Here is a 27,076-nt window from a genome sequence, read left to right as displayed (position 1 = left end):
TAAATACTCGACAGTGTCAGGGAGAGACTGTGTACTGTATAGGCACTGCAAGTGCGCTGCAAGACACTGTGCATGGCTTTTACTACCCCTTAATCCTCACCTGCAGTACTCACAGCCTTCTGCTTCTTCAGGAAAGATGGCCAGCTGTGCCACACATCATGTACTAGAATGCATGACATTATGCTGTAGGTACTACAGTGGAAATCACTCATTCACATCCAGCAGATACACATAAAACACTCCCAATGGCAATAGAAATATTTTAGATGGTATGTCGGGACCTGAGGTAACACAGGAATATCTCAGGTGCGATACCACCTATAGCTCTTCATACATTGGCCTTTTAATTACAAACACTGAATACTTGCTGACAGAAGTTTTGAGCCCACCACTTCTAAAGAAAATCTAAGGCTTCTGACTTCCCAGCAACATCTTTTAAATGAGCAGTTTGCTTTGTGCTAAGCAAGTGTTTTTTTTCTTTTTAATTAAGAGCTCATTTTGCATTTAAGCTTGCCCTAAAAAGCATTACTTAAAAAGATCTGTCTAAGAAATAATTTAACATTTTTGCCATGAGGCACCTGCAAGCTTCATATGAATGGACCTGGAAGAGAAATGAAAGAGTTTTAGATTTGCCAAAAATGTACACTGTCATAAAAAAGGAAGGCTTGCAGGACTTTGTTGGCATTGTGTATAAAAGGAAAGTGGTTCATTTTGGATGGGGGAGAACGGGGATAGAGAAAGAAAGGATGAGATTGTAGTAAGAAGATATTTTTTGCTGTCATTTGTTTTTGGGGTTTTGTTTTTAAGAGAAAGGGGGAAAAAAAGCCCTAAGCTGTATGTCCATGTCAAACTATATGAGTCTGAAACATAAGCTCTAAATTATAAGTTTTATAAGTTGTTATTTCCAATGTTACTGATTTTGATTCTAGTGCTTTACAAACTTTATTGCTTATTTTATTAACTAGGGAAAAGTGTTGCCCGCTTCCAGTTCAATACATTTTTTTCCTTTCTCTCCCTCTTCCTCCCTCTCTTTCCCCCCTCTCTCCTTTTCTTTGTTATGCCAAAATAAAAGAGAAATTACACTTCAGCCACTTATAACTGAAAATAGAAATGGTACACAGTTAATTTCGCTGCCTGTAAATCTTACATTGTACTTTTGTGTTTAACACACAAAATGTGGAGATAAAAATAGCCCAAACATGTATGTATGCCTGTGTGTCTGTAGATACGTGTACTGAAAGTCCTATATACAGCTGTGTTGGTAGATGAAGATATAAAAATACAATGGCTAGAAAGAGAACTTGGATTCCCACTCAGAAAAGGTAAATGAGCCCTTGTTTAAAGAAGACGATGATACATTATGCAAGACTGAGATTCAAGATTTCATGAGGGGTGGAGGCAGGCCCTGGCAGGAAGAATAACAAATCCTGAGCTGGACGTCTCTCAGGTCTGATAGCAAGATAGGGGAGCAGCACTAATTCTGCAGCCTTTTTAGTCTGTTCTGTCACAGAAGGGGCACTGCTGGGTCAGTCAGCTCACTAGTAATTGTGCTTTACAGACTTCTAAAGCAATTGGCCTAGTCAGTCCCAATTCAATAAAAGTGGAGAGCGAGAGTGAGAGCACTTTTGTTCTATTTTTTACTTGAAATTATTTCATTCAGCAGTCTGTCTTTTTTATTACCAGGATTTGACATTAGCACTCCAAGCTATATTAGCATCCATTTCAGCAGTTCAGTAATGGTATTAAAAAAACACTTAACTTCAACGGTGAATGGTTGTATGACAGTACCATAAAAATCCACATTAAAAAAAAACTTATGTATTTGTCCCTGCAAATTATTTTTCACTTGTTTAACCACTTCAAAACTACACTCTCCTGACTGGTGTTTGCAAGAGCTGTAGCAGCAGGGAAGGCTTGTAAAGGAGCTGAGGAGTAACTGCAGCAGCAATGGAATAAAGAGAAAACTGAAGACATTTAAAGAAGACGAAAAATGTAACAGGAACACACAAGCACACATACATGCACCAGAAAGACCTCTCATTTTGATTGGGTGCCTGTCATTCATCAACTGAAGTAAGATTTTAGACTCAAATCACTCAAGGTAAAATCTTTGGCATCTTCTACATTTCTGGGATTTAATTTTGAACCCAGCACTCTCCAAGCTTGGGATGGCAGCCTAACTACCTTGGCACTGCAGCACACTCATAAATGACTGCATTAGGTTCTAAATTTTGATTAAACATTCTGTAATTAATCAATGGTAGACATGAAGCAGTTGGCAAGGTCCAGAGCTGCAAAACGTTTAAGACATAAAACATTACAAAGTAATTAGAATGTGCTCCTTCAAGAGAAGGATTGCCTTCAATAAAGAGGTAAATGATAGCATCATGTTTATTGTGGACGTAGGCAGCCAGTGCAATATGATAAACTGCAGGAGATACACATATCAGTAATCATCCACATTATTAGTGTCATTAATCATAATTCTAAAAATATGACAGCAGCAGCCAACTTTTTGACCAATTTTGCCTCTGCCTGTTGGCCGTTATAACTTCACTAATAGACTGCAGAGCTCCTGTGCGTGGCAGTTTGCATTGAGAATGGAAGGTTAATTATATTTGAGCTGCTGATTCCTTCTCTCCTCGGAAAAGACTGAGCACTTTGACAATCCCAGGAGCTCACTGCTGTTAAACCAGTAAAAGTACTTTATTGAAATTTTCTTTGTTGGTCAGGAATGAGTAGATGTTTCAAATGAGATATAAGCGCCAGGCTGGGACAGCCGCTAATGTTTCTTCCAAAATAATCCTTGGACAGCAAGCTGAACTCATACTTCCCTTAGATATCTTTACACAGTCTCTTGTGGATGGGTAAAAAGTTGAGAATTTAATAACCGCTGACAATAGTATGTATGGAAGAATCTCAGAGGGTTGAAATTACCGAGGAGTTGGGGCGTCAGTGAGGGGAGGTTATAAGATAATCAGCTATCAGTTGACCTGAGAAGGGTACTTATTTAGTAATGTAAAATTACTAATAGATGAACCCTGTTGAAATGCCACATCATATTTGGTTTTATAGTTCCTCTGGTATTATATAAATAAACCCAGCATTTTTAGACAAACAAAGCAGTGGGAATGAGAATTACCATCACATTGTGACCAAAAGAAACGGTTTACATATTTGCTGTGAAACCTGAAATTATACAAACTATCCCTGGATCTGTAGACTTACTATGAATTTGAACTTATAATGCAATCAGTAGAGTCTATGAACCTTCTAAGCAAATTGTGAGATAATGTGTTGCTGTGCCACAATATCTGGGATAAAGGAATTAATTTCAAAGCAGAATTGGGGGAAGATAGCTGTTCTGATAGAGTTGTGTCTTTTTTGCATTTACTGAAACTTGAAACTCAGGAAATTCATGAGTGGGATGCCGAACTGAAAGGACTGTTTGCATAAAATCTTGCAAAATTATCACATTTTACATGACTGTTTTAGTAAAATAAAGTGAGGGATGAAAAATTCTGATTACAAAACTTGGATTATGTAATATGTAGATGATTTAGGTTTGAGAAGAAATATTAATTCATGTAGTGTGGCAACAGATTCTACCTGGATGTTGCCCCTCAGTACTTAAAGGGAAGTACAGTGAAAGACCAGCAAAATACTTCAACACACAGGAGATGAGGACCTAATGCATGGCTGCTGTGCAGGGCCTTGTGTAAAACGCCTGCACATGATAAACTTTTCCATAGAGCATGTGTAAGTTGTGGAGACAGCTTATGGCAGTTGCACTGATTGTCAGTGCTGCTGACCACCTGTAATTTCCATTGAAAGACTTTGTCATGCATATGATGACCTTCTCGTGCATGTAATCATTGCTACACTGACTTAGTTCAGTTAGGAAATATTCCGTCAGATAAATCTTTCTATTCTAAACTTTCTCAGCCAGCCCGGATATTAGACAAGAGTGCTGGATATTTTGTAATGAGTCTGTTTTGCTTCCAGGCAGCTAGTAAAGTGAGAGGTTGAAGTGTTGCAACACAATTTTGATAATTTCTGAGTAACTTTGGCAAGTACACCAGTGGTTGTTCTTTTTGTTTGTAATATCTTTTGATCTTTGATGGACAACAATAGTAATATATTAAGAGTGCGACATGACCTCGATGCTTCTGAGCACACACAGCTGTTGTGAAAGTGTAATTCTGTTCACACCGTAAGGACCGTCTCACTAAACACCTCAACAGGTATGTACTGAATTATTGGGCCTTTCAAGAATCCTGAACCTGTCAGATTTTACATTAAAAATTATTTGGTAGCAAACATTGCCATCAGATATCAGTTTCACGTTTAACCTGAGTATTTACTCACACAGGGAGCTATCCTGCCTCCCCAAATGCCATCTCTGCATTAACATTTTTTATGCACTCCATGGCAATGACAAATTGTTTTCTGACTCTAACTGTGGATTAAGTATGCAAAAGGCATGTTTGCCACTGCCAACAAACCAATAATTCTCACTAACATCTTCAGAGTTACAACATTTATAAAGTTGCAAAGTGGAGTAAACAAACCATCTGTTTGGCTTTACCATATATGTCATGCTCTCTTATTAGCATATTACGATTCATTTAGTAAACAAATTTGGTGATTTCGTTCATGTCAAAGTTAGAGGGAGCTTGAAGATGATTAACATTCCTGGGACAGGCACATTAATACATTGCTTCCTCTGCAAAGTTAAATGGCTTCTCAGGAGAATCACCCCTTGTTGACAAGATGAGACTGTCAATTTTGTTTGCCTGCCACATTAGGGGCCGTAAGGGGATGGGAAGCTCTGAGAAAGAGGAGCAGTGTAGGCAGCATAATTCACAGCGAATTGAAAAAAGAAGTCTAATTCTGATAAATGGTCGACCCCAATACATCCTACCTGTTATTACAACAGACGTGCCGTATCTGTGCAGTAAATTAGTTAAACCCCTAAAGAGTTTGATGGGAGCTTATCTTCAAGTGAATAATTTGAGTGTAGAGGGAGCTGTCTTCGTGACCAGTGTGAGTGATTTGTTTCATATTGAAAGGATTGAAATGACTGGGCTCCACATCTTTAATTTGCAAGAACTTGCTTGTCCTTTATTTCCTGTATTTAATAAGCACTGTTTTTTTTACTTTTTTTAATAGGTGCTGAACTGTATTTTACCTTTTGGATTTTCTTCCTATGAAAGGTTAATATTTTTCAGATTCTATGCAATTTAAAGCCTCAAGAACTGATGTTATTACCCCAATTGTTCATAATGCTGTGGTTTCATTAGGTAGTATAGTATTTTGTTTTCACTCATTGTTCTAAACCTATCACTACTTTTCCCCTTACACTTAGAGGTAAACTAAACATGATGAAATGCATGGAAGGGCTAGTGCACAGGCTGAAACATTGACCCTGTCTAGATAAGTGTGAATTCTGTAATTTAGGTCAGATCAGGATTTCAAACCTTTATTATCTTTGCTCAGATTTATGGATATTTTTTTTTCATTGGAAAAAAAAAAAGCAAACTGTATCAAAGACTGCTGATAGAGTGGCAAAATTAGAACAGTAACTGAGAAAATAATTTCTTTAACAGTTTCCATTACTAATTAAATTCCAGGAACTGTTTTATTGTTGACTCTCTTAAGTAAATAGGGAGAATGATTGCTGCTTCTTTCTTGAAGAACTATCAGAATTAAGGCCATGTCTTTTCTCATAAATATGTACGCTGTTATATTTAGCCATAGCCTTACTTTCTGGTTCTTTGATTTTTGCTGCATGAAACTCAGCACTTTCAGTCTGCAGAGATTCTGAGAAAGCATAAAATTCTGAGTTTACTTTCTATTATGATCTGTTACATTCTCAGCCTTTCTATGAGTTTCAGACTTAAATAAGCAGGAAAGGAACATGAAATTGAGGTAAGACCCCGGTACTTTGCTGTATTAGAAAACTGCATTAATGATTAAAGTAATGTGAAATTTTTAAACAAAACTGTAAATCTTAATTAACAGCCTTTGAGGTGAAGAGAAACAAAGAGAACTTTGCTATAACATTTCATTATAGATAAAAACATAGGCTGAATACTGAGCTGGACAGGTGTAGAAGAAGTTTCATGGCAGGAATGATGAAAAGTTTAATTGTTTATGGTATTTTAAACCAGATTGGCAGAGTTTAGTTTTAGACAAGGTATAGCAGAAGGATAGCTCGTATGGAGCCTGCACAATCTGAATGGTTGCTTCCGTATTGAGCTTTAATAAGAGGTTTGCCAATCTGTACATAAACCACCAGACAGATGTGTCCTGGCCTTTCGTTTTTTATAGAATCTTCTTCAAACTGCTGAAGATCGTGCTGTTTCAGGTTTCATAATCCAATATTAGCACCTGTATTCTTTAAAAAAAAATAATAAATTTACTATTACCTGGAAAGAATATAATTTAACAGAGAAGAATTTAATGTTTACTTTTAACTCATTAGGTCTTCAAATAAATTCTATTGCATTATTTAATGCTGGGATCACTTACTGTATCTTAAAGCAAAGCTGCCCAAAGACTAATGCCCCCCTGCTGTGACCTCCAATATGTGGTTTCTTTGCAGTGTCAGAATGATAACGCTGGGTGGTGTTACTTTGGCAAATCATGTATTTGCCAGAAAAGGCATTTTCAGAACATTTGAAGTATAAGAGATTGGGGTATTTTTTTGTTTAGAAACATAGGAAAAAAGGATGTGCTGGGATACAACTGGAGATGTTGAAATTATTAATTTCAGAATTTTAATGAACAATACAGTGGGCTTTGGTGTTAGAGTGAGATTTTCATCAGGGAACTTTGTCACTTACAGTCAACCAAGGAGGCACAAGAGGCCAATAGCTAGGATATTTAACTGGGATATCAGTTGGCTTGGCCTTTCTGTCTGACTGCATCAGGGACTGGAAAATGGGTTTCTTTAGTCCCTAATAATTATGCTGCTGTTTCATTCTCACCCTCTTTTTTCTCTCATCTCCTTAATATTTAAGTGTAATCACATTTTTCGCTTGATAAAAAATGAAGAAAATAGTGCTTTATGTTTCAGTTTCAACAACCTGCCCAGCCCTGCCCTGCCCTGAAATTTGACCAACACATTCCAACAATTTTTTTATGCAGTTAGTTTTGTGCTCTGTATAAGACTTGAATTAAAATAAAGAGTACTCTTTATCATCCAAATTCCCTAACTGCGGTGCATGTCAGAGATAAAGTTTTTCCTAGTGCAGACAGGACTGCAGCCATGGGTGCATCCAAAGCTGGCTTTGAGTCATGCATAGAAATCGTGCCAATTTCTATGCCAGGACAAATTCTACTCTCTGATAAATTCCTCCTCACTCACTTCAAAAAGAAATAAAGAGACTGACTAAATAAAAATAAACTAAAATAAAGCGGCCGCTACTTTTTTTTTCCCCAACAAATAGATAGTAAGTTAACAAGATCATATTCATTGACAAGCGTAGAAAGAAACTGCTGAGGGGAACCCACTCTGGATTTATGAGCTGTGTAAATGGCATGTACGTTTAACTGACCATATTTCCTAGGCTTATAGTCCCCTTTCTTCTGTTGATGTGTAGTGCATCTCTCACTAGAGGAGCTTACTAGTAGTAGGTGGGGTGGAACCAACAATGAATTCTAATTATGGAAGAATACTTCCATGAACTTCACAAGGGAAGGAAAATACTACCGCCAGTAGGATCATGGCCACAGTCAGAGAGCTGCTGTAGTGGCTGTAGCCCTCTGCCTTGCACTGCTACTGAAGCTCCTGCCTGAAAGGCCAATGGTGAATTAGCGGAGATACCCGAACCACTTTGCTACAGCCACAGATTTCATGTGTGTCATCATTATCATCTTTACAGCAGCACTGATCCATTATTAAGATCATTGAATTCAGAAGGCTGAATTCACTCTGGTGAGGACTTCCCACACACTTTTGCCCACCGTATGTCTAGCTCCTGAATAGTAACTTGAAAGGAGAATGGTAATTATGTGGAAAAATCAGGCATTCTGGGGCTCCTAAAACAAACCAGACTTTGCTAAAACTTCTTGCCACAACCAGCCAAATACTCTCCTCATTTTTAAGGGTACATGGTACATAGTACAGAGCTAAACAGATGTTTGGACATTCTTTGGCACACATAGTATTTTAATTTCTCACAATTAACCTTCTTCACTGTCCCTTGTTGCCTAGGATGGGACGGATCTGGTAACTGGAGCTGAGTGAGATATGCCTTTAGTGAAGTTCTTTTGACCTCTTATTTCTGCCTGGAAAACTTAATTCACCAATTGTCTTTACACAATATTTCCATTGCCAGGATCAAATGTCCTTTTGGTAGCTGATGTACAAATAAGTCTAAGAAGTCCAGAGTCATTCAAAGGATTTTATTAGGTCAAATATTTTATCTGTACTGCTGTCATTCATTTAAGTTCTTCAAGTTTTGTCCCTGCAAATACAGCAGCAGCTGCAGTGCAAAGGAGACCAGAGATGGCCTTAAATGAGCTAGCTTAGGTACAAGGAGTAATGTAGCAATGGCAAGCTGAAGCTCAGCTGTTTTTGGCGTATCTTGCTTTGTGATTTTTAAGCTGTTTGATGGCAGTGTTCATCAACTGGCATAAATTACTCTGCCCAAACTGTGCCTCAGCTTACCCAGGGAACAGTGTTTACATGTACCTGGCAGCAGTATTCAGAGGAGGAGAGGAGCAGCAGTGTTGTAAATCATCAGGGAACAGAACAGCTGAAGCAAGAAACTGCAGGTGCCATGGAGGGGAGCAGATGAACGGGTGACAAGGCGGCTAGCACTGGCTGCAGTCTCATGGAGAACTTGCTAGGATTTGGGAGTGACAAAACAGGGGAGAAAGAGTTGGATTAGGATGGAGTATTTCAATTTGGTAGGAGAAGGAGGTCTGGGAACTACTGGAGCAATTTAAGATGGCTGAATGAGTACATTTTCCAGGAAAAAAAGGCAAGAAAGATCAGCATTGGATGAGAGGAGCAGTTAAGTTTATCAAAACAAAGAGAGTATAGGCTTGGCCAATATTTGTAATGCTGCTTTTTTCTTCTTGTGTCTCTCTGCCAGTGTTTTGCAGCTACTAGGTCAGAGTACGGGTTGTTGGCCACATACAATTCTGCCTTTCCAGCTGAATGATGGTCTTCATAGCTTCATAGTAAATCATGCTTCATTTCTGCCCATAAACTCAATCCTATTCTATTTGGCTATTGCCAGTGCTTGCCTTTTCCCAAAACACCTCCCGTTTTAAACTTTCCTGGTCTGTACTGCTTCTCTTTTTAGTCTGCCTTTACCCATACTCTTCTTAATTCCATGTTTTTGCTTATTGCTCTTCTGTTCTTCATAGCCATCCTTACATACATGAGCATGTTCCTTCTACAGAGAACTCCCTTGTCATCTTTTCCCAAACAAACCTTGGGAATGCTGCTGTCAGCCCTGAGAAACACCTTCTTTATGCAGGGCACTGTTCAAGCAGCACCCTGCACAGGATGCTCAGCCTGCACCTCAGGGTGCAATGCTGCATTTAGTTGTGTAGTAGATGGGAAAGGGGTGCAGGGTCAAGCTCCGCACACTCTAGACCGGTGTGTCTATGAAAACATACTTTTCCTTACCTCCTATCCCCACGGTCATTCAGCTACTGGAAATGTGTGTTGCTAGTTACTTCAGAATGCAGTATTCTCAATTCTGGCAAGATTTTAGTCCCCGTGAGTTGTCATAAGATTTCAAAATGTCAGTGTCCAAATAAATGAAATTTTTCTCACAATTCTTTCCTCTCATACCTACCAGAATGTTTTTGCATATGATATTTAGGGAGAGTATTAAACACAAGCGAAATAGATTAAGAAATGAATGTAAAAGAATCAATTCTTTTGAACTGTGGTTGCATAATGGAAATCGACTGCTATGAATGAACCTATGTTCAGAAGTTATGAACAGCAGAGCTAATGCACTGCCATGAGTTCATCTTTATTATTGCATTACACCTGAATCAATTGATAAAGTAGCTTCTTTTTAAGGCTAGGAATGGCACTTAATTGAATAAAAGTCAATGTAATTATATTAGGAGAATCCAACAGTACTGCTGACAGCGGAAAAGGGACACTACTGAGCAGAGTGCCAGAACTGGTCCGCACATTTCTGCACATCGTTTGCCTGACAGATATTATGGGCTGGTACATACTTTAACTAGATTACTGATTGCCACTGCTGTAAGTGAGAATTGAATAAGGGAGGCATCTCTTCTTATCAGAGCATCAACAAGGTTTGGATCTTTAACACTGGTCTTTCTCAGAATGGCCTCTGTCCATCTGGGGCTCAGTGGCCCTTATTTAACATGGTAATTTACTCTTATATCTTCATTCAGTGAATGCTGAAGTTATTTTCACTGCATGCCTGGCTGCTGTTTTTCTCAGCAGCAAACCAAGAAAACAGTAAGCGCAAATGGGCGGAAAAAACCAGTTACAGTTATCCTGACTAGTTCCTGCACTGCAGCAAATCCCCGTACCACAGGAGTGAGGAGGGGAGAGAGGGGGAGAAATCATAAGAAGAAAACACATGAACACTTTACGAGTAGTTCACAGTTAGCATTACGATGATAAGCACAAATGTGCTTTTATGGTCATGTAATAACGCTGGTCAGTGTGGACAGGCTTTCACAGTAAGCGTTTCCTGTACTGCACTTAGCAACTTTACATGGAGTTGTACGCCATCTGACACCAGGAAGGCGAGGGACTGTCAGTACTACTGTTTATCATTCATGTATGTGCACACTGCATGCATCTGTTCAGAACTCATTTGTGGATGATAATGGGGGTGCTGTGAATATGCTTTGATTAATTTGCTTTATGTTTTTCATATTGTGTGGTTGAGTTGGTACCCATCAGGACAACAGTATAAGTGAGATTACAGCTGACAAAAAACAGTTTCACCGTCAAGACTTTTTTTGAAGTCTGTATTTTATTGGTTTCAGATATTGTTTTCTTTTGTCTTTATTTTTTTAAAAACCAGATATGTCTGGATTGGAATGTGAATTTGTTCTCTCTCTCTCTCTCTCCCCCCCTTCCCCCTTTCTTTCTCTCTTCTCCTCTCTTCTCTCTCTCTCTCTCTTTTGTGATCTCAATTTAGCAAAAGATTAGAAAGCTGATCTTATCACAAGGTAAGCTCAGCCTTCCTAAGTGCAGTGTGGGGATATGCATAATGACACTTCTGTGCCTCAAAAAAGCAACAGTGCTATACTTGCTTGTGTGAAAGGAGTATTTCCCATGTGACAGAAAACCAAGGAATACTCTCCACTTTTTTCCACCCTTGCTCATACCTCTCAACTGTCTCTCAATAGGAGAGAAATTCGTTCTAGATCCCCCCTTACTGGAATAATTGCATTCCAAGCAGACATGAGTCAATTAAACTGCAGTTCAGTATCAGTTTGATGTCAGAGAACAGTTACCTGCATTTGCAGGTGAGTGGGACGAATTGCTTCTATTGCTGCTATCTTTATTTATTCCCGTAAGTTATGTGCAACAGCTAGATGAATCACAAAGTGAGTGATAGAAAATCACAGAAATTAACTCCATGTCTATTTATTCTTCCTAAATTTGCATTTTCCTTATTTATCTGCATTGTATTGATGTACCATGTTTGGGACTTCAGCTGGTTGAGAGGTATGTTTCAAAGGGTTTCTTAAAACAAAAGCTTCAATAAGGAACTATTGCTAATAGCTATTGTTCCCCTTTTCCCTTTTTTTGTTACTGTAGGACCTGAATGTCTGTAAAATATTTTATCATTGTTATGTCTCCCTGTGCCAATCTTATACCCAGTGCTTTTCTGCAAATTAAAAGTATTCCTATGCTAAAACTCTCTCTTTCTCTCTCTCTCTCCTCCCTGACCTCCCACACCCACCCCACACCCCACCCCCACCCTCCCCCCTTCTTACTTTTCCTTCCTACATTTGGGCTCTGATCTGCAATTTATAATGGGCAGACAGATTGGTGAGTCTGCATGTTGTAAATTGCGGGTTTGGGTCCTTAGCTTGCAAAGAATGTTACGCAGTAGAACTTCGCTAATTCTTTTTTTACTGACTTGAAAATCCAGTCACCCTCCAAAGAAACTAAATATTTGTCATTTCTTCACCAATGGTGCACATTCTGAATACTGAACCATAAAGTTTTCTAATACTGAAAACTTTAAACTGATTTCTTATTATTAAGCACTTTGAATAAATTAGCATGTTCTGTGGTCAGAGGTCTTTGATGTCTGTCATGTTTGTTGGTTGCATTGTTAATTCAGAAAATGCAGTTTTTCAAAGAGGGTTTCCTGATACTACTGCAAATCAGTGAGGTTCTACTGCAATGGATGAATAAAGCCAATGTCAAAAGTGGAGAGTAGAATGCAGTATTTAAAATAACCCAAAGACGTACATTGTTTGCAAATGTAGAATTTTATTTCTCTAGAACAAAGGTCCAGATCCTGTGAAACACTCGAGAATACTTTAACTTGCAGCTTTTGGGATCTGGTCCAAAGACCACTGACGCCAGTGACAGCTTTTCCAGTGTCTATTGAGCACCAACGGTGACTTTACCACATACCTAAACCAAAACCCGTGCTTAAATTTTGATTGATTTGGGACAAAATTCTTATAGCCATTAGTAGGGGGCTTTTACTGGAATTTACACTGCTTGAGTAAGTCCGCACTGCATCAGAGACAGTACTGGGAAGAGTTCAGGGAGGAGCGGCAGTGCCATCCCAGAAGGATGGAACCAGTCACTTTGCCTAAGATGTTTGAAAACTTACATGTAGATTTCAGAGACTTGTTCTCCTAAACCCTCAGATCTTCTCCATCTTGGTTTGGCCTGATTCTGAATCCCTTTATACCAGAATTAAATTATCAGAATCAGGACCTCTGACTATGTATCATTCAGTTACTTTTATTTTTTTCTCCTACTATAATACACTTATGTAGTTATGTGAGTACATATATATATATATATATGTATAAAATATATATATGTATGTATAAATATATAAGAGTATGTATCTAGAGATAGACATAGACACAAACACACAGAGATATTCCATATATTAATAATATTTTCTCTTGAAGCAAGGCTTTTAGGAAGGCCAGCAGGGATTCAGGAGCCAAGAAGAGCATTTTGCATTTTCTGCTAGTGCAATTTATTATTTTGTAAATATAAAAAAAAAAGGCTGTAGCTGCTGTGAGGGGCTAATGTTGAGGAGCAGTAGCTGAAGAGAAAAACAATATGGGAGGGGGTAATTTGCTTGATCTCGTTTGGTTTTATGTTACAATTTGTTCACTTATAACAAGACTGAATTTTCCAATAATCACAGATAGGGGATATTTTTATGGTAAATTATTGATAAATGAGAATTTGGATTTGGTTCTTGATGACCATTTGTTTAATCAAAAATACTGTACATTTTTCCTTTTCTCCCTTCCCTCTTCCTTTCCCAGACACAGTGCTAACATAAATCTGCACCGTAAACTGTTGACCAAAGAACTGGATGACATGGGCCTGGACACCTCACAGCCTTCTCTTAGTAAGGACCTCCGTGATGAATTTTTGGTGAAGATATATGGTGCTCAGCATCAAATGGGGCTCGACATAAGGGAAGACACCTCCTCACCTGCTGGTACTGAGGATTCCCATATGAATGGGTACGGCAGGGGCATGTCGGAAGACTATATGGTCCTAGACCTGAGCACCACCTCCAGCATCCAGTCCAGCAGCAGTATTCATTCTTCAAGAGAATCTGATGCAGGAAGTGATGAGGGCATTCTCCTGGATGACGTCGATGGGGCAAGTGACAGCGGGGAATCTGCCCACAAAGCAGATGCCCCTGCCTTAGCTGTAGGTATGGGCACCGATGTCCCAGGATCCCTCATGTTCAACAGTGTTTCGGTGAGCAACGGTGGGATAATGTGTAACATTTGCCACAAAATGTACAGCAACAAGGGAACCCTCAGAGTGCACTATAAAACAGTGCACTTGCGAGAAATGCACAAATGCAAAGTCCCTGGGTGCAACATGATGTTCTCCTCTGTCCGTAGCCGAAACCGGCACAGTCAGAACCCCAATCTGCATAAAAACATTCCCTTCACTTCAGTAGATTAGTTCAAGGATGGACACAGCATAATGCCAGCTCTCAGAGAGGGCCCACCACATCTGGACTGCCATACACAGTCTCCCTTTTTATATATATATATATATATATATATAAAAAATATACATATATATATAATCTTTTTCTTTTTTAATGAAAGAAAGGAACACCAGGTGCTTTTTCCCCTTTGTTGGCTGTTGGTTTATTTTTTTCCTTTTTTTTTGTTTTTGTTTTGTTTTTTTGCTTTGTTTTGGGTTTTTTTGCATAGAAATGAAAAGGTGGGATGTTTAATTTGGGGGAAGAGACCCTTCATGAAAAAAGCAAACAAAAATAAAAACCAAACCCACAGAAAACCTGCAGTTGTCCCTAGTTCTGTTAGAATGTTCTTGGTCATCTCCAAAGAGACAATTTGTTCTACCCATGACTTTTGCCTGAAAAAAAAGAACAAAAAACAACAACAAAAAAAGCGCAAACAAACAAAAAGAGAAAAAAAAAACAATCTACTTAGTTGTCTTTGTGTCTTCTAAGCATTGGGGATAACGTTCTACTAAGCATGGCTGTTAACACTTGTATATATATATTGAGCCTTGATAGGCCTATGATGTAAAACAATTGTATTGATGGTGGTTTAACTCTTATTTTTTTGCTTAATTTTTACAGTTACATTCAGCTGTTAGATAAGCAGGAAAAATAGTTTGCTGGCTAGTTCTACTCATTTATGTTAGCTTTAATGCACATTTTTAAAAGAACCACGGTCTTGTTTTAACTACCTGCTAGATATAAGTAATACAGAGGTGCTGGCATGCTTTACAGTACCCGATCTGATACAGTTTTTTTGTCTTGTACTATTACATAAATCCAGTCATGCACTTTTTCGTACACTACAAGGGGATGTGTAATAATATCCATGCTTTTTTTTTTTCTTAAACTATTGCCATATTTTCAGTAAGTGTCTTTAAAAAAATACACTTAGATAAAAGTGGTCTGGTCAGTATGAGGGCATGAATGCCAAACAAAGAGTATTAGTGTTTAGTGTTAATACAAAAGTGCCAACTTTGCACACGTTTTGAAAAAAAAAAGAAAATGTAGTTATTCACCATAACCACAGTTGTAGTTTTTGGACTACAGAAAAAAATACTGGGGAGGGAAAAGGGATAAAGTGAAATACAGAATTATTGGTGCTTTTCTCAAGTGCCAATTATTACTAGAAACAATAGTGCATCCTTATATACTGCATTACATAAAAGAAAAAAGAACAGAATTGTGTCATGTGAATCAGTGGAAACCTTTCTTTTGTCAAACATGCATAATATTTGGGGATATAAATGCTGGTACTACTTGTCACAGAACAAAGATGAATATAATTTTGTGTGCTTCTTACTATGGCCTGGATTTTTTGTGGTGTTTTGAAAAAAAAAAAAAAAAAAAGGAACAGGGAAATAATGTTAACTATGTTGTTCTGTAAAGTTGTCTTTTTTGCAATGGAAAGTGCTATAGTATGATTAAGGCATGTTTTGTAGAAACAATCAAAAGAAATTAATGGCAGAAGCACTTAGAAGCTCTGAAAACATATGCTGGACTTTTTATTGGGTAACTTTCCCTTTGGATAAATTAGAGGCCAGAAAAAAAGGATCTCTAGTTGTGTTAGTATTTTGCGTTTCACCCACATGGTTTGTCAGAAAGTACAAAAGGCCAAGAAAGACAGTGAGCGAGAGAGCGAGCATGAATAGGAGAGAGAGAAGGAGCAAGCAGATGAGAAAGGCAAAGAGAAAGAGGCTGTCCTCTAAATCGTTTTTGTTTCCAGTGTTTACACGTGTTGCTTGAGCTGGTAAACCACACTGGCAGCCTGAGTTACCACAACATACTGACTGAGTGATGGTATTTACTTAAGTTCGGTCTACAGCCAAAACTGTTAGGGTGTGTGTTGTAGACTCTTTTCTTTACAAACACAATAAGAGTAACAAAAGCAAAAACAAACAAATAAAAACCCAAAGGGATATTTCAGCATACAATAAAATATTCCTTCAGTGAGAATGTGTTCCTTTTCTGTATTTACTGACCCAGAACATTATTCTTCTTAGCTAAGATTCAGAAGTGCTCCATTGTTTCAGCTTGTTGTTTTGATTTGCTGTGCATTTTGATTATTCTTACCTGTATGTCTGCTTGAGTACGTAATTCCTGTTATGTTTTTTAGAGGAAACTCTTAATATGGTTTTCCTCTTTTTTAGAAATCTTTATGCATTTCAGTGTTCTTGTTTCCAAAAGTAGAAATCGATAGCTAATAAATCAGTATTTCCAATTGTAGAAAATAAAAGAAAAAAAATCTTTCTAAATGAATTCTCACTACATTCCTATGGGTTACAAACCTCTAATCATTTTTTTGATTCTGTACACTGATTAAGCTCTGAAAACTTTTGTGGATCCCATAGAAACTGTAAGGAAAATTTACGTTCTGGTTTTACAAAAGAAACTTTGTAGCAAAAAGCTAAGCAGTTTCACGGACATTTTTTCTTTCATCTTTTTTATTTTTCCTCAAAGTCTCAACTACTTTGCCTTGTTAAATTGAGTGGAGAGATCTGCTTTGCTTTGTTTTATGTTGTGCAAGCTTGGTGTGTTTGTGAGAAAGGGAAATTAGAACAGTAAAAGTGCATTCTTCTAAAACACATGGACGTTTGTAGTGTTATCTGTACTGCACTCCCGTCCCTCCTCCCAAACTATTAGAAACAACTAAGATGGAAAGTCTAAAAAACAAAACAACAAAAATTGAATGATATCTACAGAAAGAAAACCCCACTGTTTTGTAGTATGTACGGTATAAATAAATATCATTTTTAATGAAAAACATATTTGAGGTATATAAATATTTCCTCACTGAATGAATCACTGTTCTGCATTCTCATTTCACTCTGTTTCTGTTAGAGGTCAAATGGTTTTGGTAAACTTGTTTGGAAACTTAAACATCATCAGTAGATAACTTCAGCAGATGAATTACATAGGAAAAAAATCTGTTTATTACACAGAATGAAAAAAGACAGTCTAAAAAGTAAAGAAGCAGGGAGAAAGTTTCAAAAACTGTTAGAAGCTCTGCAATCCTAGTTTTATGGCATCCTAAACTTCATTCAGATTTTGTGTAAGCCGTGTAGGAGATACCATCTCTGTCTTGTGGACAGAATTATTGCTCCCTGATATTTCTAGGTGAATCAAGTGGTTTCTTCAGTGCTAGTGATACTAATGTCAGAACAGTCTTTGTTTTAGAAGGGCACATAACTTACATTTAATTGAATGGCATTTCCCTCCTTCCTACTTACCATGCATCTCCATGAGAATCTGTATTTATCAGAATTACTCCTGTGGTGGAATTTGTATCACCTGAAGTTATGTGTAAAAATCCTTTAAAAGGCTATGTGGTAGAAGTTTGGTTTTGCTGGCAGAACAGCATTTTTGGGTGATCCCAGCAGTGACCCAGACTGCAATAAGCATAACAACCCAACATCTCACTCGTGTCCAACACGGGGCATGGCTGTAATGGTGTGATGAAAAGATAAGCGTTGTGCAGTTGCTTATGCTATCACAAACCTGTGGCTATCCCTTCAGTTTCCAAACCTGTCAGTCTAAACCTTTTTACAAGAATTAGACCAACTTTGAGGAAGAGACTCTTGATTTTACATGGAGTTTGTTCCTTCTTGTTTGGTTCTTACAGTTACTGTGGTCACTCTTTCCATGTTGTTTCACTGTTTTGTTTATTCAAGGTAGTTGTGTTTTTCTGTAAATACCAAAAAGACTTTGTCTATGTTTAAGAAGTAGCTCTTTGCTCTTTGTATTGAACCTCCTTTAGAAACAGAATTACTTGTCTAGAGGTTGTTAACCATTTTTCTTTATTTTGAAGGGGGGTGGGGTCAGGAAAGCATGTGATACTGGTTAATCACTAGGTATCTTTTGAAAACTTGTATGAAACAATTTGGAAGGAAAACAGCACAGTTGAAGCACAGGAATGGGAACCAGGAGTTTTTAATACCACTGGTGGCCCTTTCTTACTGTTTAGTCTTGAATAGATCACATCACTTACCTGTTTGTCTTTCAACCTGTTAAAATATGCCTAATACTAATATCATCTTCCCTGTAAGGGTGCTCCTGTGAGGACTAATTAGCTGGTGTTAGTAAAGAGCTAATGTAAATCATAAATATTTTTGCACACCTTACAGTATTTAGTCATTTTTTCTTAGCTACATCTCAACCAGGTACATTTTGATAGGGCTGAGATTTTAACGTTGCCACTTAAACTGCAGCTGGCTCTGTGGTGACACTGTAGTTGTGCACACAAAGTATAAGTAGTCTGTCATTGAGTCACAACTCAGTTTGACAACACATGGAAGGTGTTAAATTAAAAAGTCTATTAGGACATACACAGTGCTCTTAAAGACCTCACAAAGACTTTTAATGACTGAGCTTATAAAATGTATATGTTTCCTAGGGATCAGTAGATAGTTCACACAGCAGAAATTGTGTACCATATTTGTCATGAGTAAACTTCAGTGTATTTCCTTCCTTCCCCCCTTCCCTTCCCTTCCCTTCCCTTCCCTTCCCTTCCCTTCCCTTCCCTTCCCTTCCCTTCCCTTCCCTTCCCTTCCCTTCCCTTCCCTTCCCTTCCCTTCCCTTCCCTTCCCTTCCCTTCCCTTCCCTTCCCTTCCCTTCCCTTCCCTTCCCTTCCCTTCCCTTCCCTTCCCTTCCCTTCCCTTCCCTTCCCTTCCCTTCCCTTCCCTTCCCTTCCCTTCCCTTCCCTTCCCTTCCCTTCCCTTCCCTTCCCTTCCCTTCCCTTCCCTTCCCTTCCCTTCCCTTCCCTTCCCTTCCCTTCCCTTCCCTTCCCTTCCCTTCCCTTCCCTTCCCTTCCCTTCCCTTCCCCGCCCTGCCCTCCCCTCCTTCCTTCCTTGAAATGAAGTTATATTTTCTCTGCCTGTTCCAGAATTCTCTCAGTTTTCCACCACCTATGCATTTCCCATTCCATCCCCCCAAAAGGAACTGTTTAGGAAAAAGAGTAGAGTCAGATGCTAAACAGTAAGGTAGATGCCAGGAGAAGTCAGCAATTCTTTTGTTCTGTTCCAGTGCAGCCAATAGGAAGTGGGGCTGCAGAAATCCACTGGAGTTTTCCCTGGGCTTTAGTCTTCTCAATTAACAGAGTTAAGGATCTAGAATAGCTAATTATATGGGGTAGGAATGTGCCTAATCTGTGTGGGTATCTGGAAAGCTAAGAAACATAAGGATTCAACATCTAATCTGTTCCAAAATTAGGAATCCTTTACAAGACCAGAGGTTTAGTTCCAAAGATTTCTCCTTCAATGCATATGATATTTTAAAATCAAAGTGCTTGAATTGGACCCATTTGTCACAGGATAGTTAGAGGTGGTAGCTGACACCAGAAAATGGAACATCTTTTCAGAAATGTATTTGTACTCAAATTCTGCAGGACATTTTCACAGCACCGTTGGTAGCAGGGGAAGAAATAAGGGAGGGAAAGTGTTTGATCTAGGAGTGCACAAATGCTCCTCTGAATTTTTTGTGCCAGTTGTATGAGCAGAACTATTACACTTTCTTCTGTCCCCAGAATGCTTTTGTCATTTTTTTAGATTGTGTTAACAGAATTACTCTTCTTTTTTTTATTTCAAAAGAGAAACAAAGGTGTCTGTAGGAAAGTCAGGGAGGCAGCAGGGGTTTCCTGTGGGGAGAAGGTGAGTGGCAGACACATGATGGCAGCTGGTATATGTCAGTTCTTTCTTGGGGTTGGTATTTTTTTTATGTCACTACTTTGCTGCTATAGTAACTCAACAAAACAGTGAATGTAGTGCTACTTTGCTAGATAAGCATCAGCGTACCCGCTGTCGCCACATAATGAGTTGGGCTTTTTTCTCTCTCCTGTAGGGACAAAAAAGGAACTCTTTTCCATACTCATTTTTACTTTATGAGCAGAGCAACATCATATGACGGATTGAACCTTTCACCCACATGTTTGCCCAAGTACATGTCTGTTCCAGTCCCGTGGTTTCTGTCTCTTCTTGCCAAGGAGCATTATCACTGCCTTTAAAATGGCCTGTAACAGAGTGAAGCAGCAACTTTTTTTACATAAGTAATATTATGTTGAGTCTGTAGTTAACCAGTCTTATGTGGCTTGTTTTCTCTGGTCAAGTCAAGATGTTGAATGACAGCTTTGATTTTTTGATCAAGATATTGATCATGTATATCCTAATGCTGTTGCTGTTATGTTTGGTACTGGCACTGAAAGGAAGACAGTTCTGGGCCACCAAATGGTTAAAAAATGGACATGTTTTTGACAAGTCCTCTGACTTTTGCCAGTATTATTGTTCATTATGGGGACACTGTATTTTTTTTAAATAGCAGCTGTAGTTGTCATAAAACTATTTTCCCATTCCTCTCCTTTAAAGTGTGATGTTGTAAATTCATGTGACCTTTCCTGCAAAGAATAAATATTTCTTTTTTTATATAAGATCTCAAGACAAGGCTTGGTTTGTAACAAATAGTGGCCCATTACAAAGCAGGAAAAAAACCTGAGCTGAGCAGAAAGAAGCTTCAGTTCAATTTCACCTCATATCTTTCTAATAACTTACTTGTCACTTTATTACCTTCCAGTAATGTGAATGCTGCTGACAAGACTGTCACACTAACAGCAGACAACACCCTCACTTCCTTAGCCCCAGCTCTCCTGGCTACTTATTGCACTGGCCCTGAAGGGACACAAACTAATAGTGTGCTTTCAAGTTCAGCACTTGGCCATCAAATATAAAAGGATGCGTAATTGCCTGTTTATCCCCTGTGAAGGGGAAATTGAGTATAAGAACCCAGCTTTTCCTTGACGCACACACACACACACATGCACACACACATCTGCAGTGAGTGAAGGGAAGTCCCGTCTGGAGCATTTCGATTTGTCTTTGGGAAGCCCAAGGCTGCCAGTGGCTGCTCTATCGAGCTATCAGGCAGACAGTAACAAGATGGCTTCTTAACAAAAGGTCAGCTGAGAAATACTGTCTGTGACGGCACTTTTGTCTGCTTATGTAGCAACTAATTGCTTTGTATTGGCATATGACATACTGTGCCTGCTAAAAATAGTCATGTGAATTTGCTACAGGTCTTGCTGCATAGCTTCAATGGCAAACAGGATATGCATCCTTTTCTTTGTCTGCTTAGCCCACCCTGTGGCAAATTTCAGAGCAATGCCATCCTCCCAGGTTCCTGGTGGTGAATGCCAATTTCAGCTATCCTGTCTGCCATGATAGGAACATCTCCTGCTGAGGTCAGTGCAAACCTCTGTACAGTGTTAGGAAAACTTATCTGGGGCACAGTATGCTGCCCCCATATGAGGAGGAATTTTTCCTGATGTATCCCTTCATTTAAATGAACACTGACAAAAGTACAGGCTCCAGAAGCAATTCTCAGATGAGGCCATCAGGAAAAAGAGAGTTTGACAGTGAAGTAGCTTGGGAGCACGTGCTACGTTTTAAGAAATTCTAAGTGCATGAAGGCCAGCATACCTGGCCTCAGCCGCCCTCCTTCCTTTTTGTTGCACACTGACTGACTGCTGAATAGCAGTTGAAAATTCAAGTAGGCAGAGGAGCAGGTGAAGCATGCTTTCCTTGCAGGATCAGCAGCATTCCTGGGCCAAGATCATAACACCAGATCCTGTGTGTGCCTGCGAGTGCTGGGCACTGCGGGATGAGCAGTGCTAGTGGCCAGCGCGGCACCAAACAAGACAGAGACAGGTTTCAGGCAAAGCCCAAGACTGGGAGACCAAAACACAACCATTTTGGGGTTCATTGTTTTTCTTATCCTTGGATCGAGTCATGGCATTAGTGGGCTGCAGCTCCTCTTTTCTGGTTCCAGATGCTAATGGTGACTCCAGCACTATGTGGTAATTTGATGTTTGCTGCAACAGAGGTGATGGAACCCACTATAAATATGCTGAGGCCTTTTGCCGGTCAAAGGTCACTGATCTTTTCCCTCCTTTTCCTTCTGAGTGCATCAGAAGCTATAAGGGTGAAACCAGCTGACAGTTTCCTGAGGCCTGTTTGTGTCAGAAGTGTAAAAGCTGAGCCCAGACTCTGCCCCCCTGTCAGCTCCATGTGCACGTGGCGCTGACAGCTGTGGGGCAGTCAAATCAGCTGACCTGCGACGACCAGCTTGGGCAGGCCTAACAGCCTTTCTTTCTGTACCATCTCCATGGCTGTTTGTGGAAACTGAGGATTGGGGTGTGGAGGTGGGGATAGGGATTGGGGGTGGGGGTGGGGGGTGAGTGTGTGTGTTTGAGCAAGAGTGCGAACATGTGTGTGCAAGACAGACACAGACAGAGAGGGAGAAACAGCCAGTGTTCAAACAAAGAGCCTTAAAGTGAAGGTTACAAATGGGCAAAATTAGATTCTTTTCATGACACTTGCATATATATATTTCCTCCTACGGGCTTAAGAGCATAAGAAGCATGAGCGAGCACATGTCTAGTGTGTAGACAGGTTTATTTAGATCTTCTACAGATTTCATACACTGCTCCCTTCAAACCTTTGGAGAAAAAGATTTTAAGAAAATAGAGAAAAGCATCCAGGGCAATTATATTTCTGGAGAAGAAAGAGAGAGTGAGACTAGCTAAGTGATGCATAAAGATTTTATAAGGCATCCATTGTCAAACAAAAGGTTGAGAATGATCAGAGGATAATGCACAGTTAGGATGGCAAACTCATCAATAGTTAATCACAACCTGTCCTCTTCTGTCACGAAATGCAAGAGGCTGTGAACAGCAGCTCTGGGGCACCAGTGGTGCTTGTGCGTGCACATGTCTGTGCCTGAGAGGGGGAGCATTGCACAATCACCATGTCCAGCTCAAGACTTTGACACATGGTCTGTATCCCTGCACCCCCCTGCTCCTGCGCTGATGGGGCAGAATGCATCCCCACATCCACTGCTGTGAAATGGTATGATAGCCACACAAACTGCGATTCTAGGGATGTTCTTAGTCTGCTCGATGACCTACGGAGTAAGTAGGCTCACCTAAACTGTACAAACTAAGGCTGATTTCTTCATAATTTTTCAACCATACTTTTACATCTGGATTTATTTTTTTTTTTAACAAACCCTTGTACGATCTTCACTTGTCTTATTTTTCCCATTTTCTTCACCTGTCCCCACCCCTTCTCCTCTCATTCCAAGAGAGTCTGTCATTACAATTCTCTCAGAAAAGTAACACATCCTCCTGATGTTCTCCATTTTGGAAAGTTTTATGCATTCCATCTGTGAAAATGGTCACCATTTGTAAAGTGACAAGATTAATAAAATGGCCACTGTTGTGTGTGTTTGTCTCATTTAGCTATTTATAAATAGGAAATTCAGCATGCTGCTTTTTCTTGTGCAAACTTTGGTTCCTATGTCATATGGGGCTCCTTTCCCATAACGTGGCTGTTCCTTAATGGGCAGCATTTGTGTTCTCAGTTAATGCCTCCTGCCTCTCCTCCAATCTATAAAAAAAAGTGATCCATGTTCCAAGGCAATGTATGTATGACAGGGGTGCAAATAAGCTGATCTGAACCCTGAACACATTCAAAACTTACCCTGGCTGAAGCTCCACATGCTTTTACTTACTGCAGGCAGGTCAGTGCAACCTGTTTGTACCTACAAATATCTCATTGTAGGGGGCTTACACCTGTGGCCAACGGGGTTTGGAGTTTCTTTGTTTTACTGAAGTCTCTTGCTCACTGGCACAGTTGTTGTTTTAACAGCTTTGACTAAGAAGGTCACACTGGCTGAGCAACATGGCAATTTCCTATGTAGCCGTCTGCTGTGTTTTAGTTCTCCTGAACTGGAAAGATGGGAACCTGACCGGGGGTTCACGCGGAGATGTAAGCCGAGATAAACTGGATATGAACCTTCATGTATTTGGGGGTCCGTAGGGGCCTGGCAGCAGGTTTAGTCACAGTTGCAAAAAGCCTGGAAGCCCCTTTCCCAGTGGGCATGGGAGGGCTCTCACAGCCCGACTGCAAACCCCTTGTGCCGCTCAGCGACATGCCAGCTGCAGCGAGGGGGCTGCTGCGCAGACAACAGCAGTCTCGCTCCTGTCTCACAAACCTATGCGTGTTCTGGTGGACTCTGTGAAGACGTGTTCCTCGGGTACCCTCCCCTGGCACAGGAAAGTGTAGAGTCGGGGCCTGACAGACGTTTTTACAATGGTCCTTCTCCATTTGGAATAGATGAGGCTTTTTATTTTCACTGTTTGTTCTCATGCTCTGCTGTCCTGCTTGCAGAACCAAAGCATGCACTATGGAATATAGCTGTACAAGGGGATATGAAAAACTGCATCATGTTGATCTAATAATCGTGACATTGGTAGCTTCATAAATACTGTATGTACTCTAAACAATTTTTTTTTCATTAGTAGTCTGAGGGAATTAAAAGTCCTGTTTTTGATTTGACATTTCTTTTCTTCTATTTTCTGTACTGTAACTGTCCTACAGTATGTCTTTTGCATAAAATGCATAAGGTTTTGGGGATATAAATGGAGTTTTACTCATACTTTGTCCAAATACCTCTTGTAATTTGTATCAAAATTCTTGTACAATTTTTATATTAAAGATTTATCAGTCACTGACCGTTTTGTCTTTTTGTCTTTCACTTCTTCATTTATTTACTGATTCAAACAATATACCTTTCCATGGAAAGGCATAGGATCATGGAAGGATTCTTACCTGCAAAGTTTGCAGAAGGCCTTTTGTAGTTTTAGAGCCACATACCACATATTAAGATATTTGCATATTTGCCAGAAACTTGATGGGTAAAAGTTTGGGGGGAGAGAGCTTTTTCCTCTGACTTGTACACATTTCCTCAGAAATGTTGTCATTAAATGGTGTCCAGAGTCCTACAGTCTCACTAGGTTAGTCATTTAAGCATCTGCAGAAACCTCTGAAGATGGACATTGCTCACACCTAGGTATGTCTGACAGATTAAGAAATTGAAGTGAAAGGTCTTGTCAAACTCTTAGTGTCCTAGCACAGGTCAGTTGCCCTTTTGCTTTTCAAAGCAGAGGCACACAGCTCATTAATCTCAGTGTTAGAGTAAGAACCTTCTAGTGCTTTGAAATTGTGAGGACATTGGTCAGATGTGTCTCCCCACCGACTTTCGCTTGGTAATCTAGGACTGGGCTGTAAGCATTTATCACCAGAGGATCCACCTTTGAATTCCTGTGATTGGGTTTATGCTCCATACCAACAAGAAGAGGGTGTGGGGACATGTTTTAAAGTCCTATTTGCAGGGCAAAATATTTTCTTTTGTTAAGAAATCTTGCTTTTCTTCTAAGGGACAGCTGTAGCAGTCTGCACAACATAAGCAAAATTCTTCTGGGGTAAATGTGTTTGGTTCAGCCTCAGCTCTTACGGTGCTAGTCCTTTTCTATGTACTGCACTTCTTATCAATAAAGAAAACAAACTGATGAAAAGTCATCTTGTAACAGGATATTTTTGTGCATGGCATTGTGCTCCCAGGGACAAAAAGGCCATGTTATAAGCATATCTGAGTCAGTTGTGTTGTAATATGATTCATATTAATTCATTCTGAGAAGAAGAGCGAAAAGCAACTCAGCTTGTAAAGTGCTCCAAGGTGCTGAGCACTGGGGCTGAGGTGCCTCAAAACATGTGGGTATATGCTGAACTTTAAGCGCATGTACATGTACAGTCCTGTTTAGCTCAATGGGAATAGATGCCTGTTTGCAAATGAGCCCTTCTCTAATAGGTTAGCTGGACTGGAAACAGCCTGCTCGGTGTTTGGCAAGAAACAATAAGCCTTTCGGTTGCCTCACATTTTCTTATTGGAAAAATGAGGCAACTGGACTCAACAGCTGAATGTGGGGGTAGGAGGGGGGGAAGAAAGGAATGTGAAGGCCAATTAACTAGCATTCGCTAAGCACTGTGAGCTCTAAGTCTGAGGAAAGTGGTTGGTTGGTGCGTAATACACACTCCCTGATGCATTTAGGACTTTCCTAAGCTATCACCAGGTCTGTCCTTTTGCAGCCCTCCCAGCATGATCAAGACCCAGTTTTCTGCCAAACATTTAGTTCTAAAAAGAGGACTTGCCCACCTACTCCAGCTACTTCCCAGAATTAATCTAGTCTGTGTGCTGAGAGCCACAAGCCATACAGATATAAGATGTCTTCCACAGGTCCACTAACTAAAGGCTTGAGAGAGTTTATTCAGTTTGCCTGTTTTTCATCAGTCTGACATAAACAGCTGAATAAGGAGCTGAATGCCTTTAACCTGTTACTGTCTTGCAGTTGTTAGCTTCATGTCAATTTACATGCTACCTCTTCCCTTCCCTTCCCTTCCCTTCCCTTCCCTTCCCTTCCCTTCCCTTCCCTTCCCTTCCCTTCCCTTCCCTTCCCTTCCCTTCCCTTCCCTTCCCTTCCCTTCCCTTCCCTTCCCTTCCCTTCCCTTCCCTTCCCTTCCCTTCCCTTCCCTTCCCTTCCCTTTCTATACTTATCCTCTGCCTTTGCCTTCACCTTCTCTCTTACTCACCTTCCACAGTCTTTTTCTCTTTTCCTTTCTTTTTTATCTTTTTTCCCTCTTCCTTTTCTTTTTTCCTTACTTTTCCTTGTTCTCCCAAAATGCTACAAGCACGTGCAGCTCTTCTTAATTTTGGTGGGCAGGAAAAAGGGAGGAAATGAAAAAAAAAATAGTTAAGCAACTTTGGGTAAAGTCAACCTCTGTTGAGGCATGCGGTTATCCTCCCATGTTATTAAATGTCATAGATGTGTTAATGTAGTTCTGCATGGAAGCCAAGCATAATTATAATCTTTTCATCTGTCATAACACATCTATAATTGGCATGAATTCCCCTAAACCAATTTTTTTAGAGCATAGGGTTTTCATACTCAGTGCAGAGATATT

At 39.7% G+C, this 27,076-nt stretch overlaps 1 protein-coding gene across 1 annotated transcript in view; it reads left to right on the top strand.

Moving 5' to 3' along the window:
* BNC2 (basonuclin 2) overlaps positions 1–18,770 on the top strand; it is a 237,177-nt gene extending 218,407 nt beyond the window's left edge. Inside the window, exon 5 of the mRNA XM_005441022.4 lies at positions 13,504–18,770. Coding sequence (XP_005441079.3) covers positions 13,504–14,164 — 661 coding nt within the window. The 3' untranslated portion in view covers positions 14,165–18,770. The remainder of the gene's footprint in view (positions 1–13,503) is intronic.
* The last annotated feature ends 8,306 nt before the right edge of the window (positions 18,771–27,076 follow it).

This window comes from Falco cherrug, chromosome Z (assembly GCF_023634085.1).
Source record: "Falco cherrug isolate bFalChe1 chromosome Z, bFalChe1.pri, whole genome shotgun sequence".
Lineage (NCBI taxonomy): Eukaryota > Metazoa > Chordata > Aves > Falconiformes > Falconidae > Falco > Falco cherrug.
The sequence above is the reverse complement of the archived record's forward strand: the minus strand, read 5'-3'. Positions and strand labels throughout refer to the sequence as shown.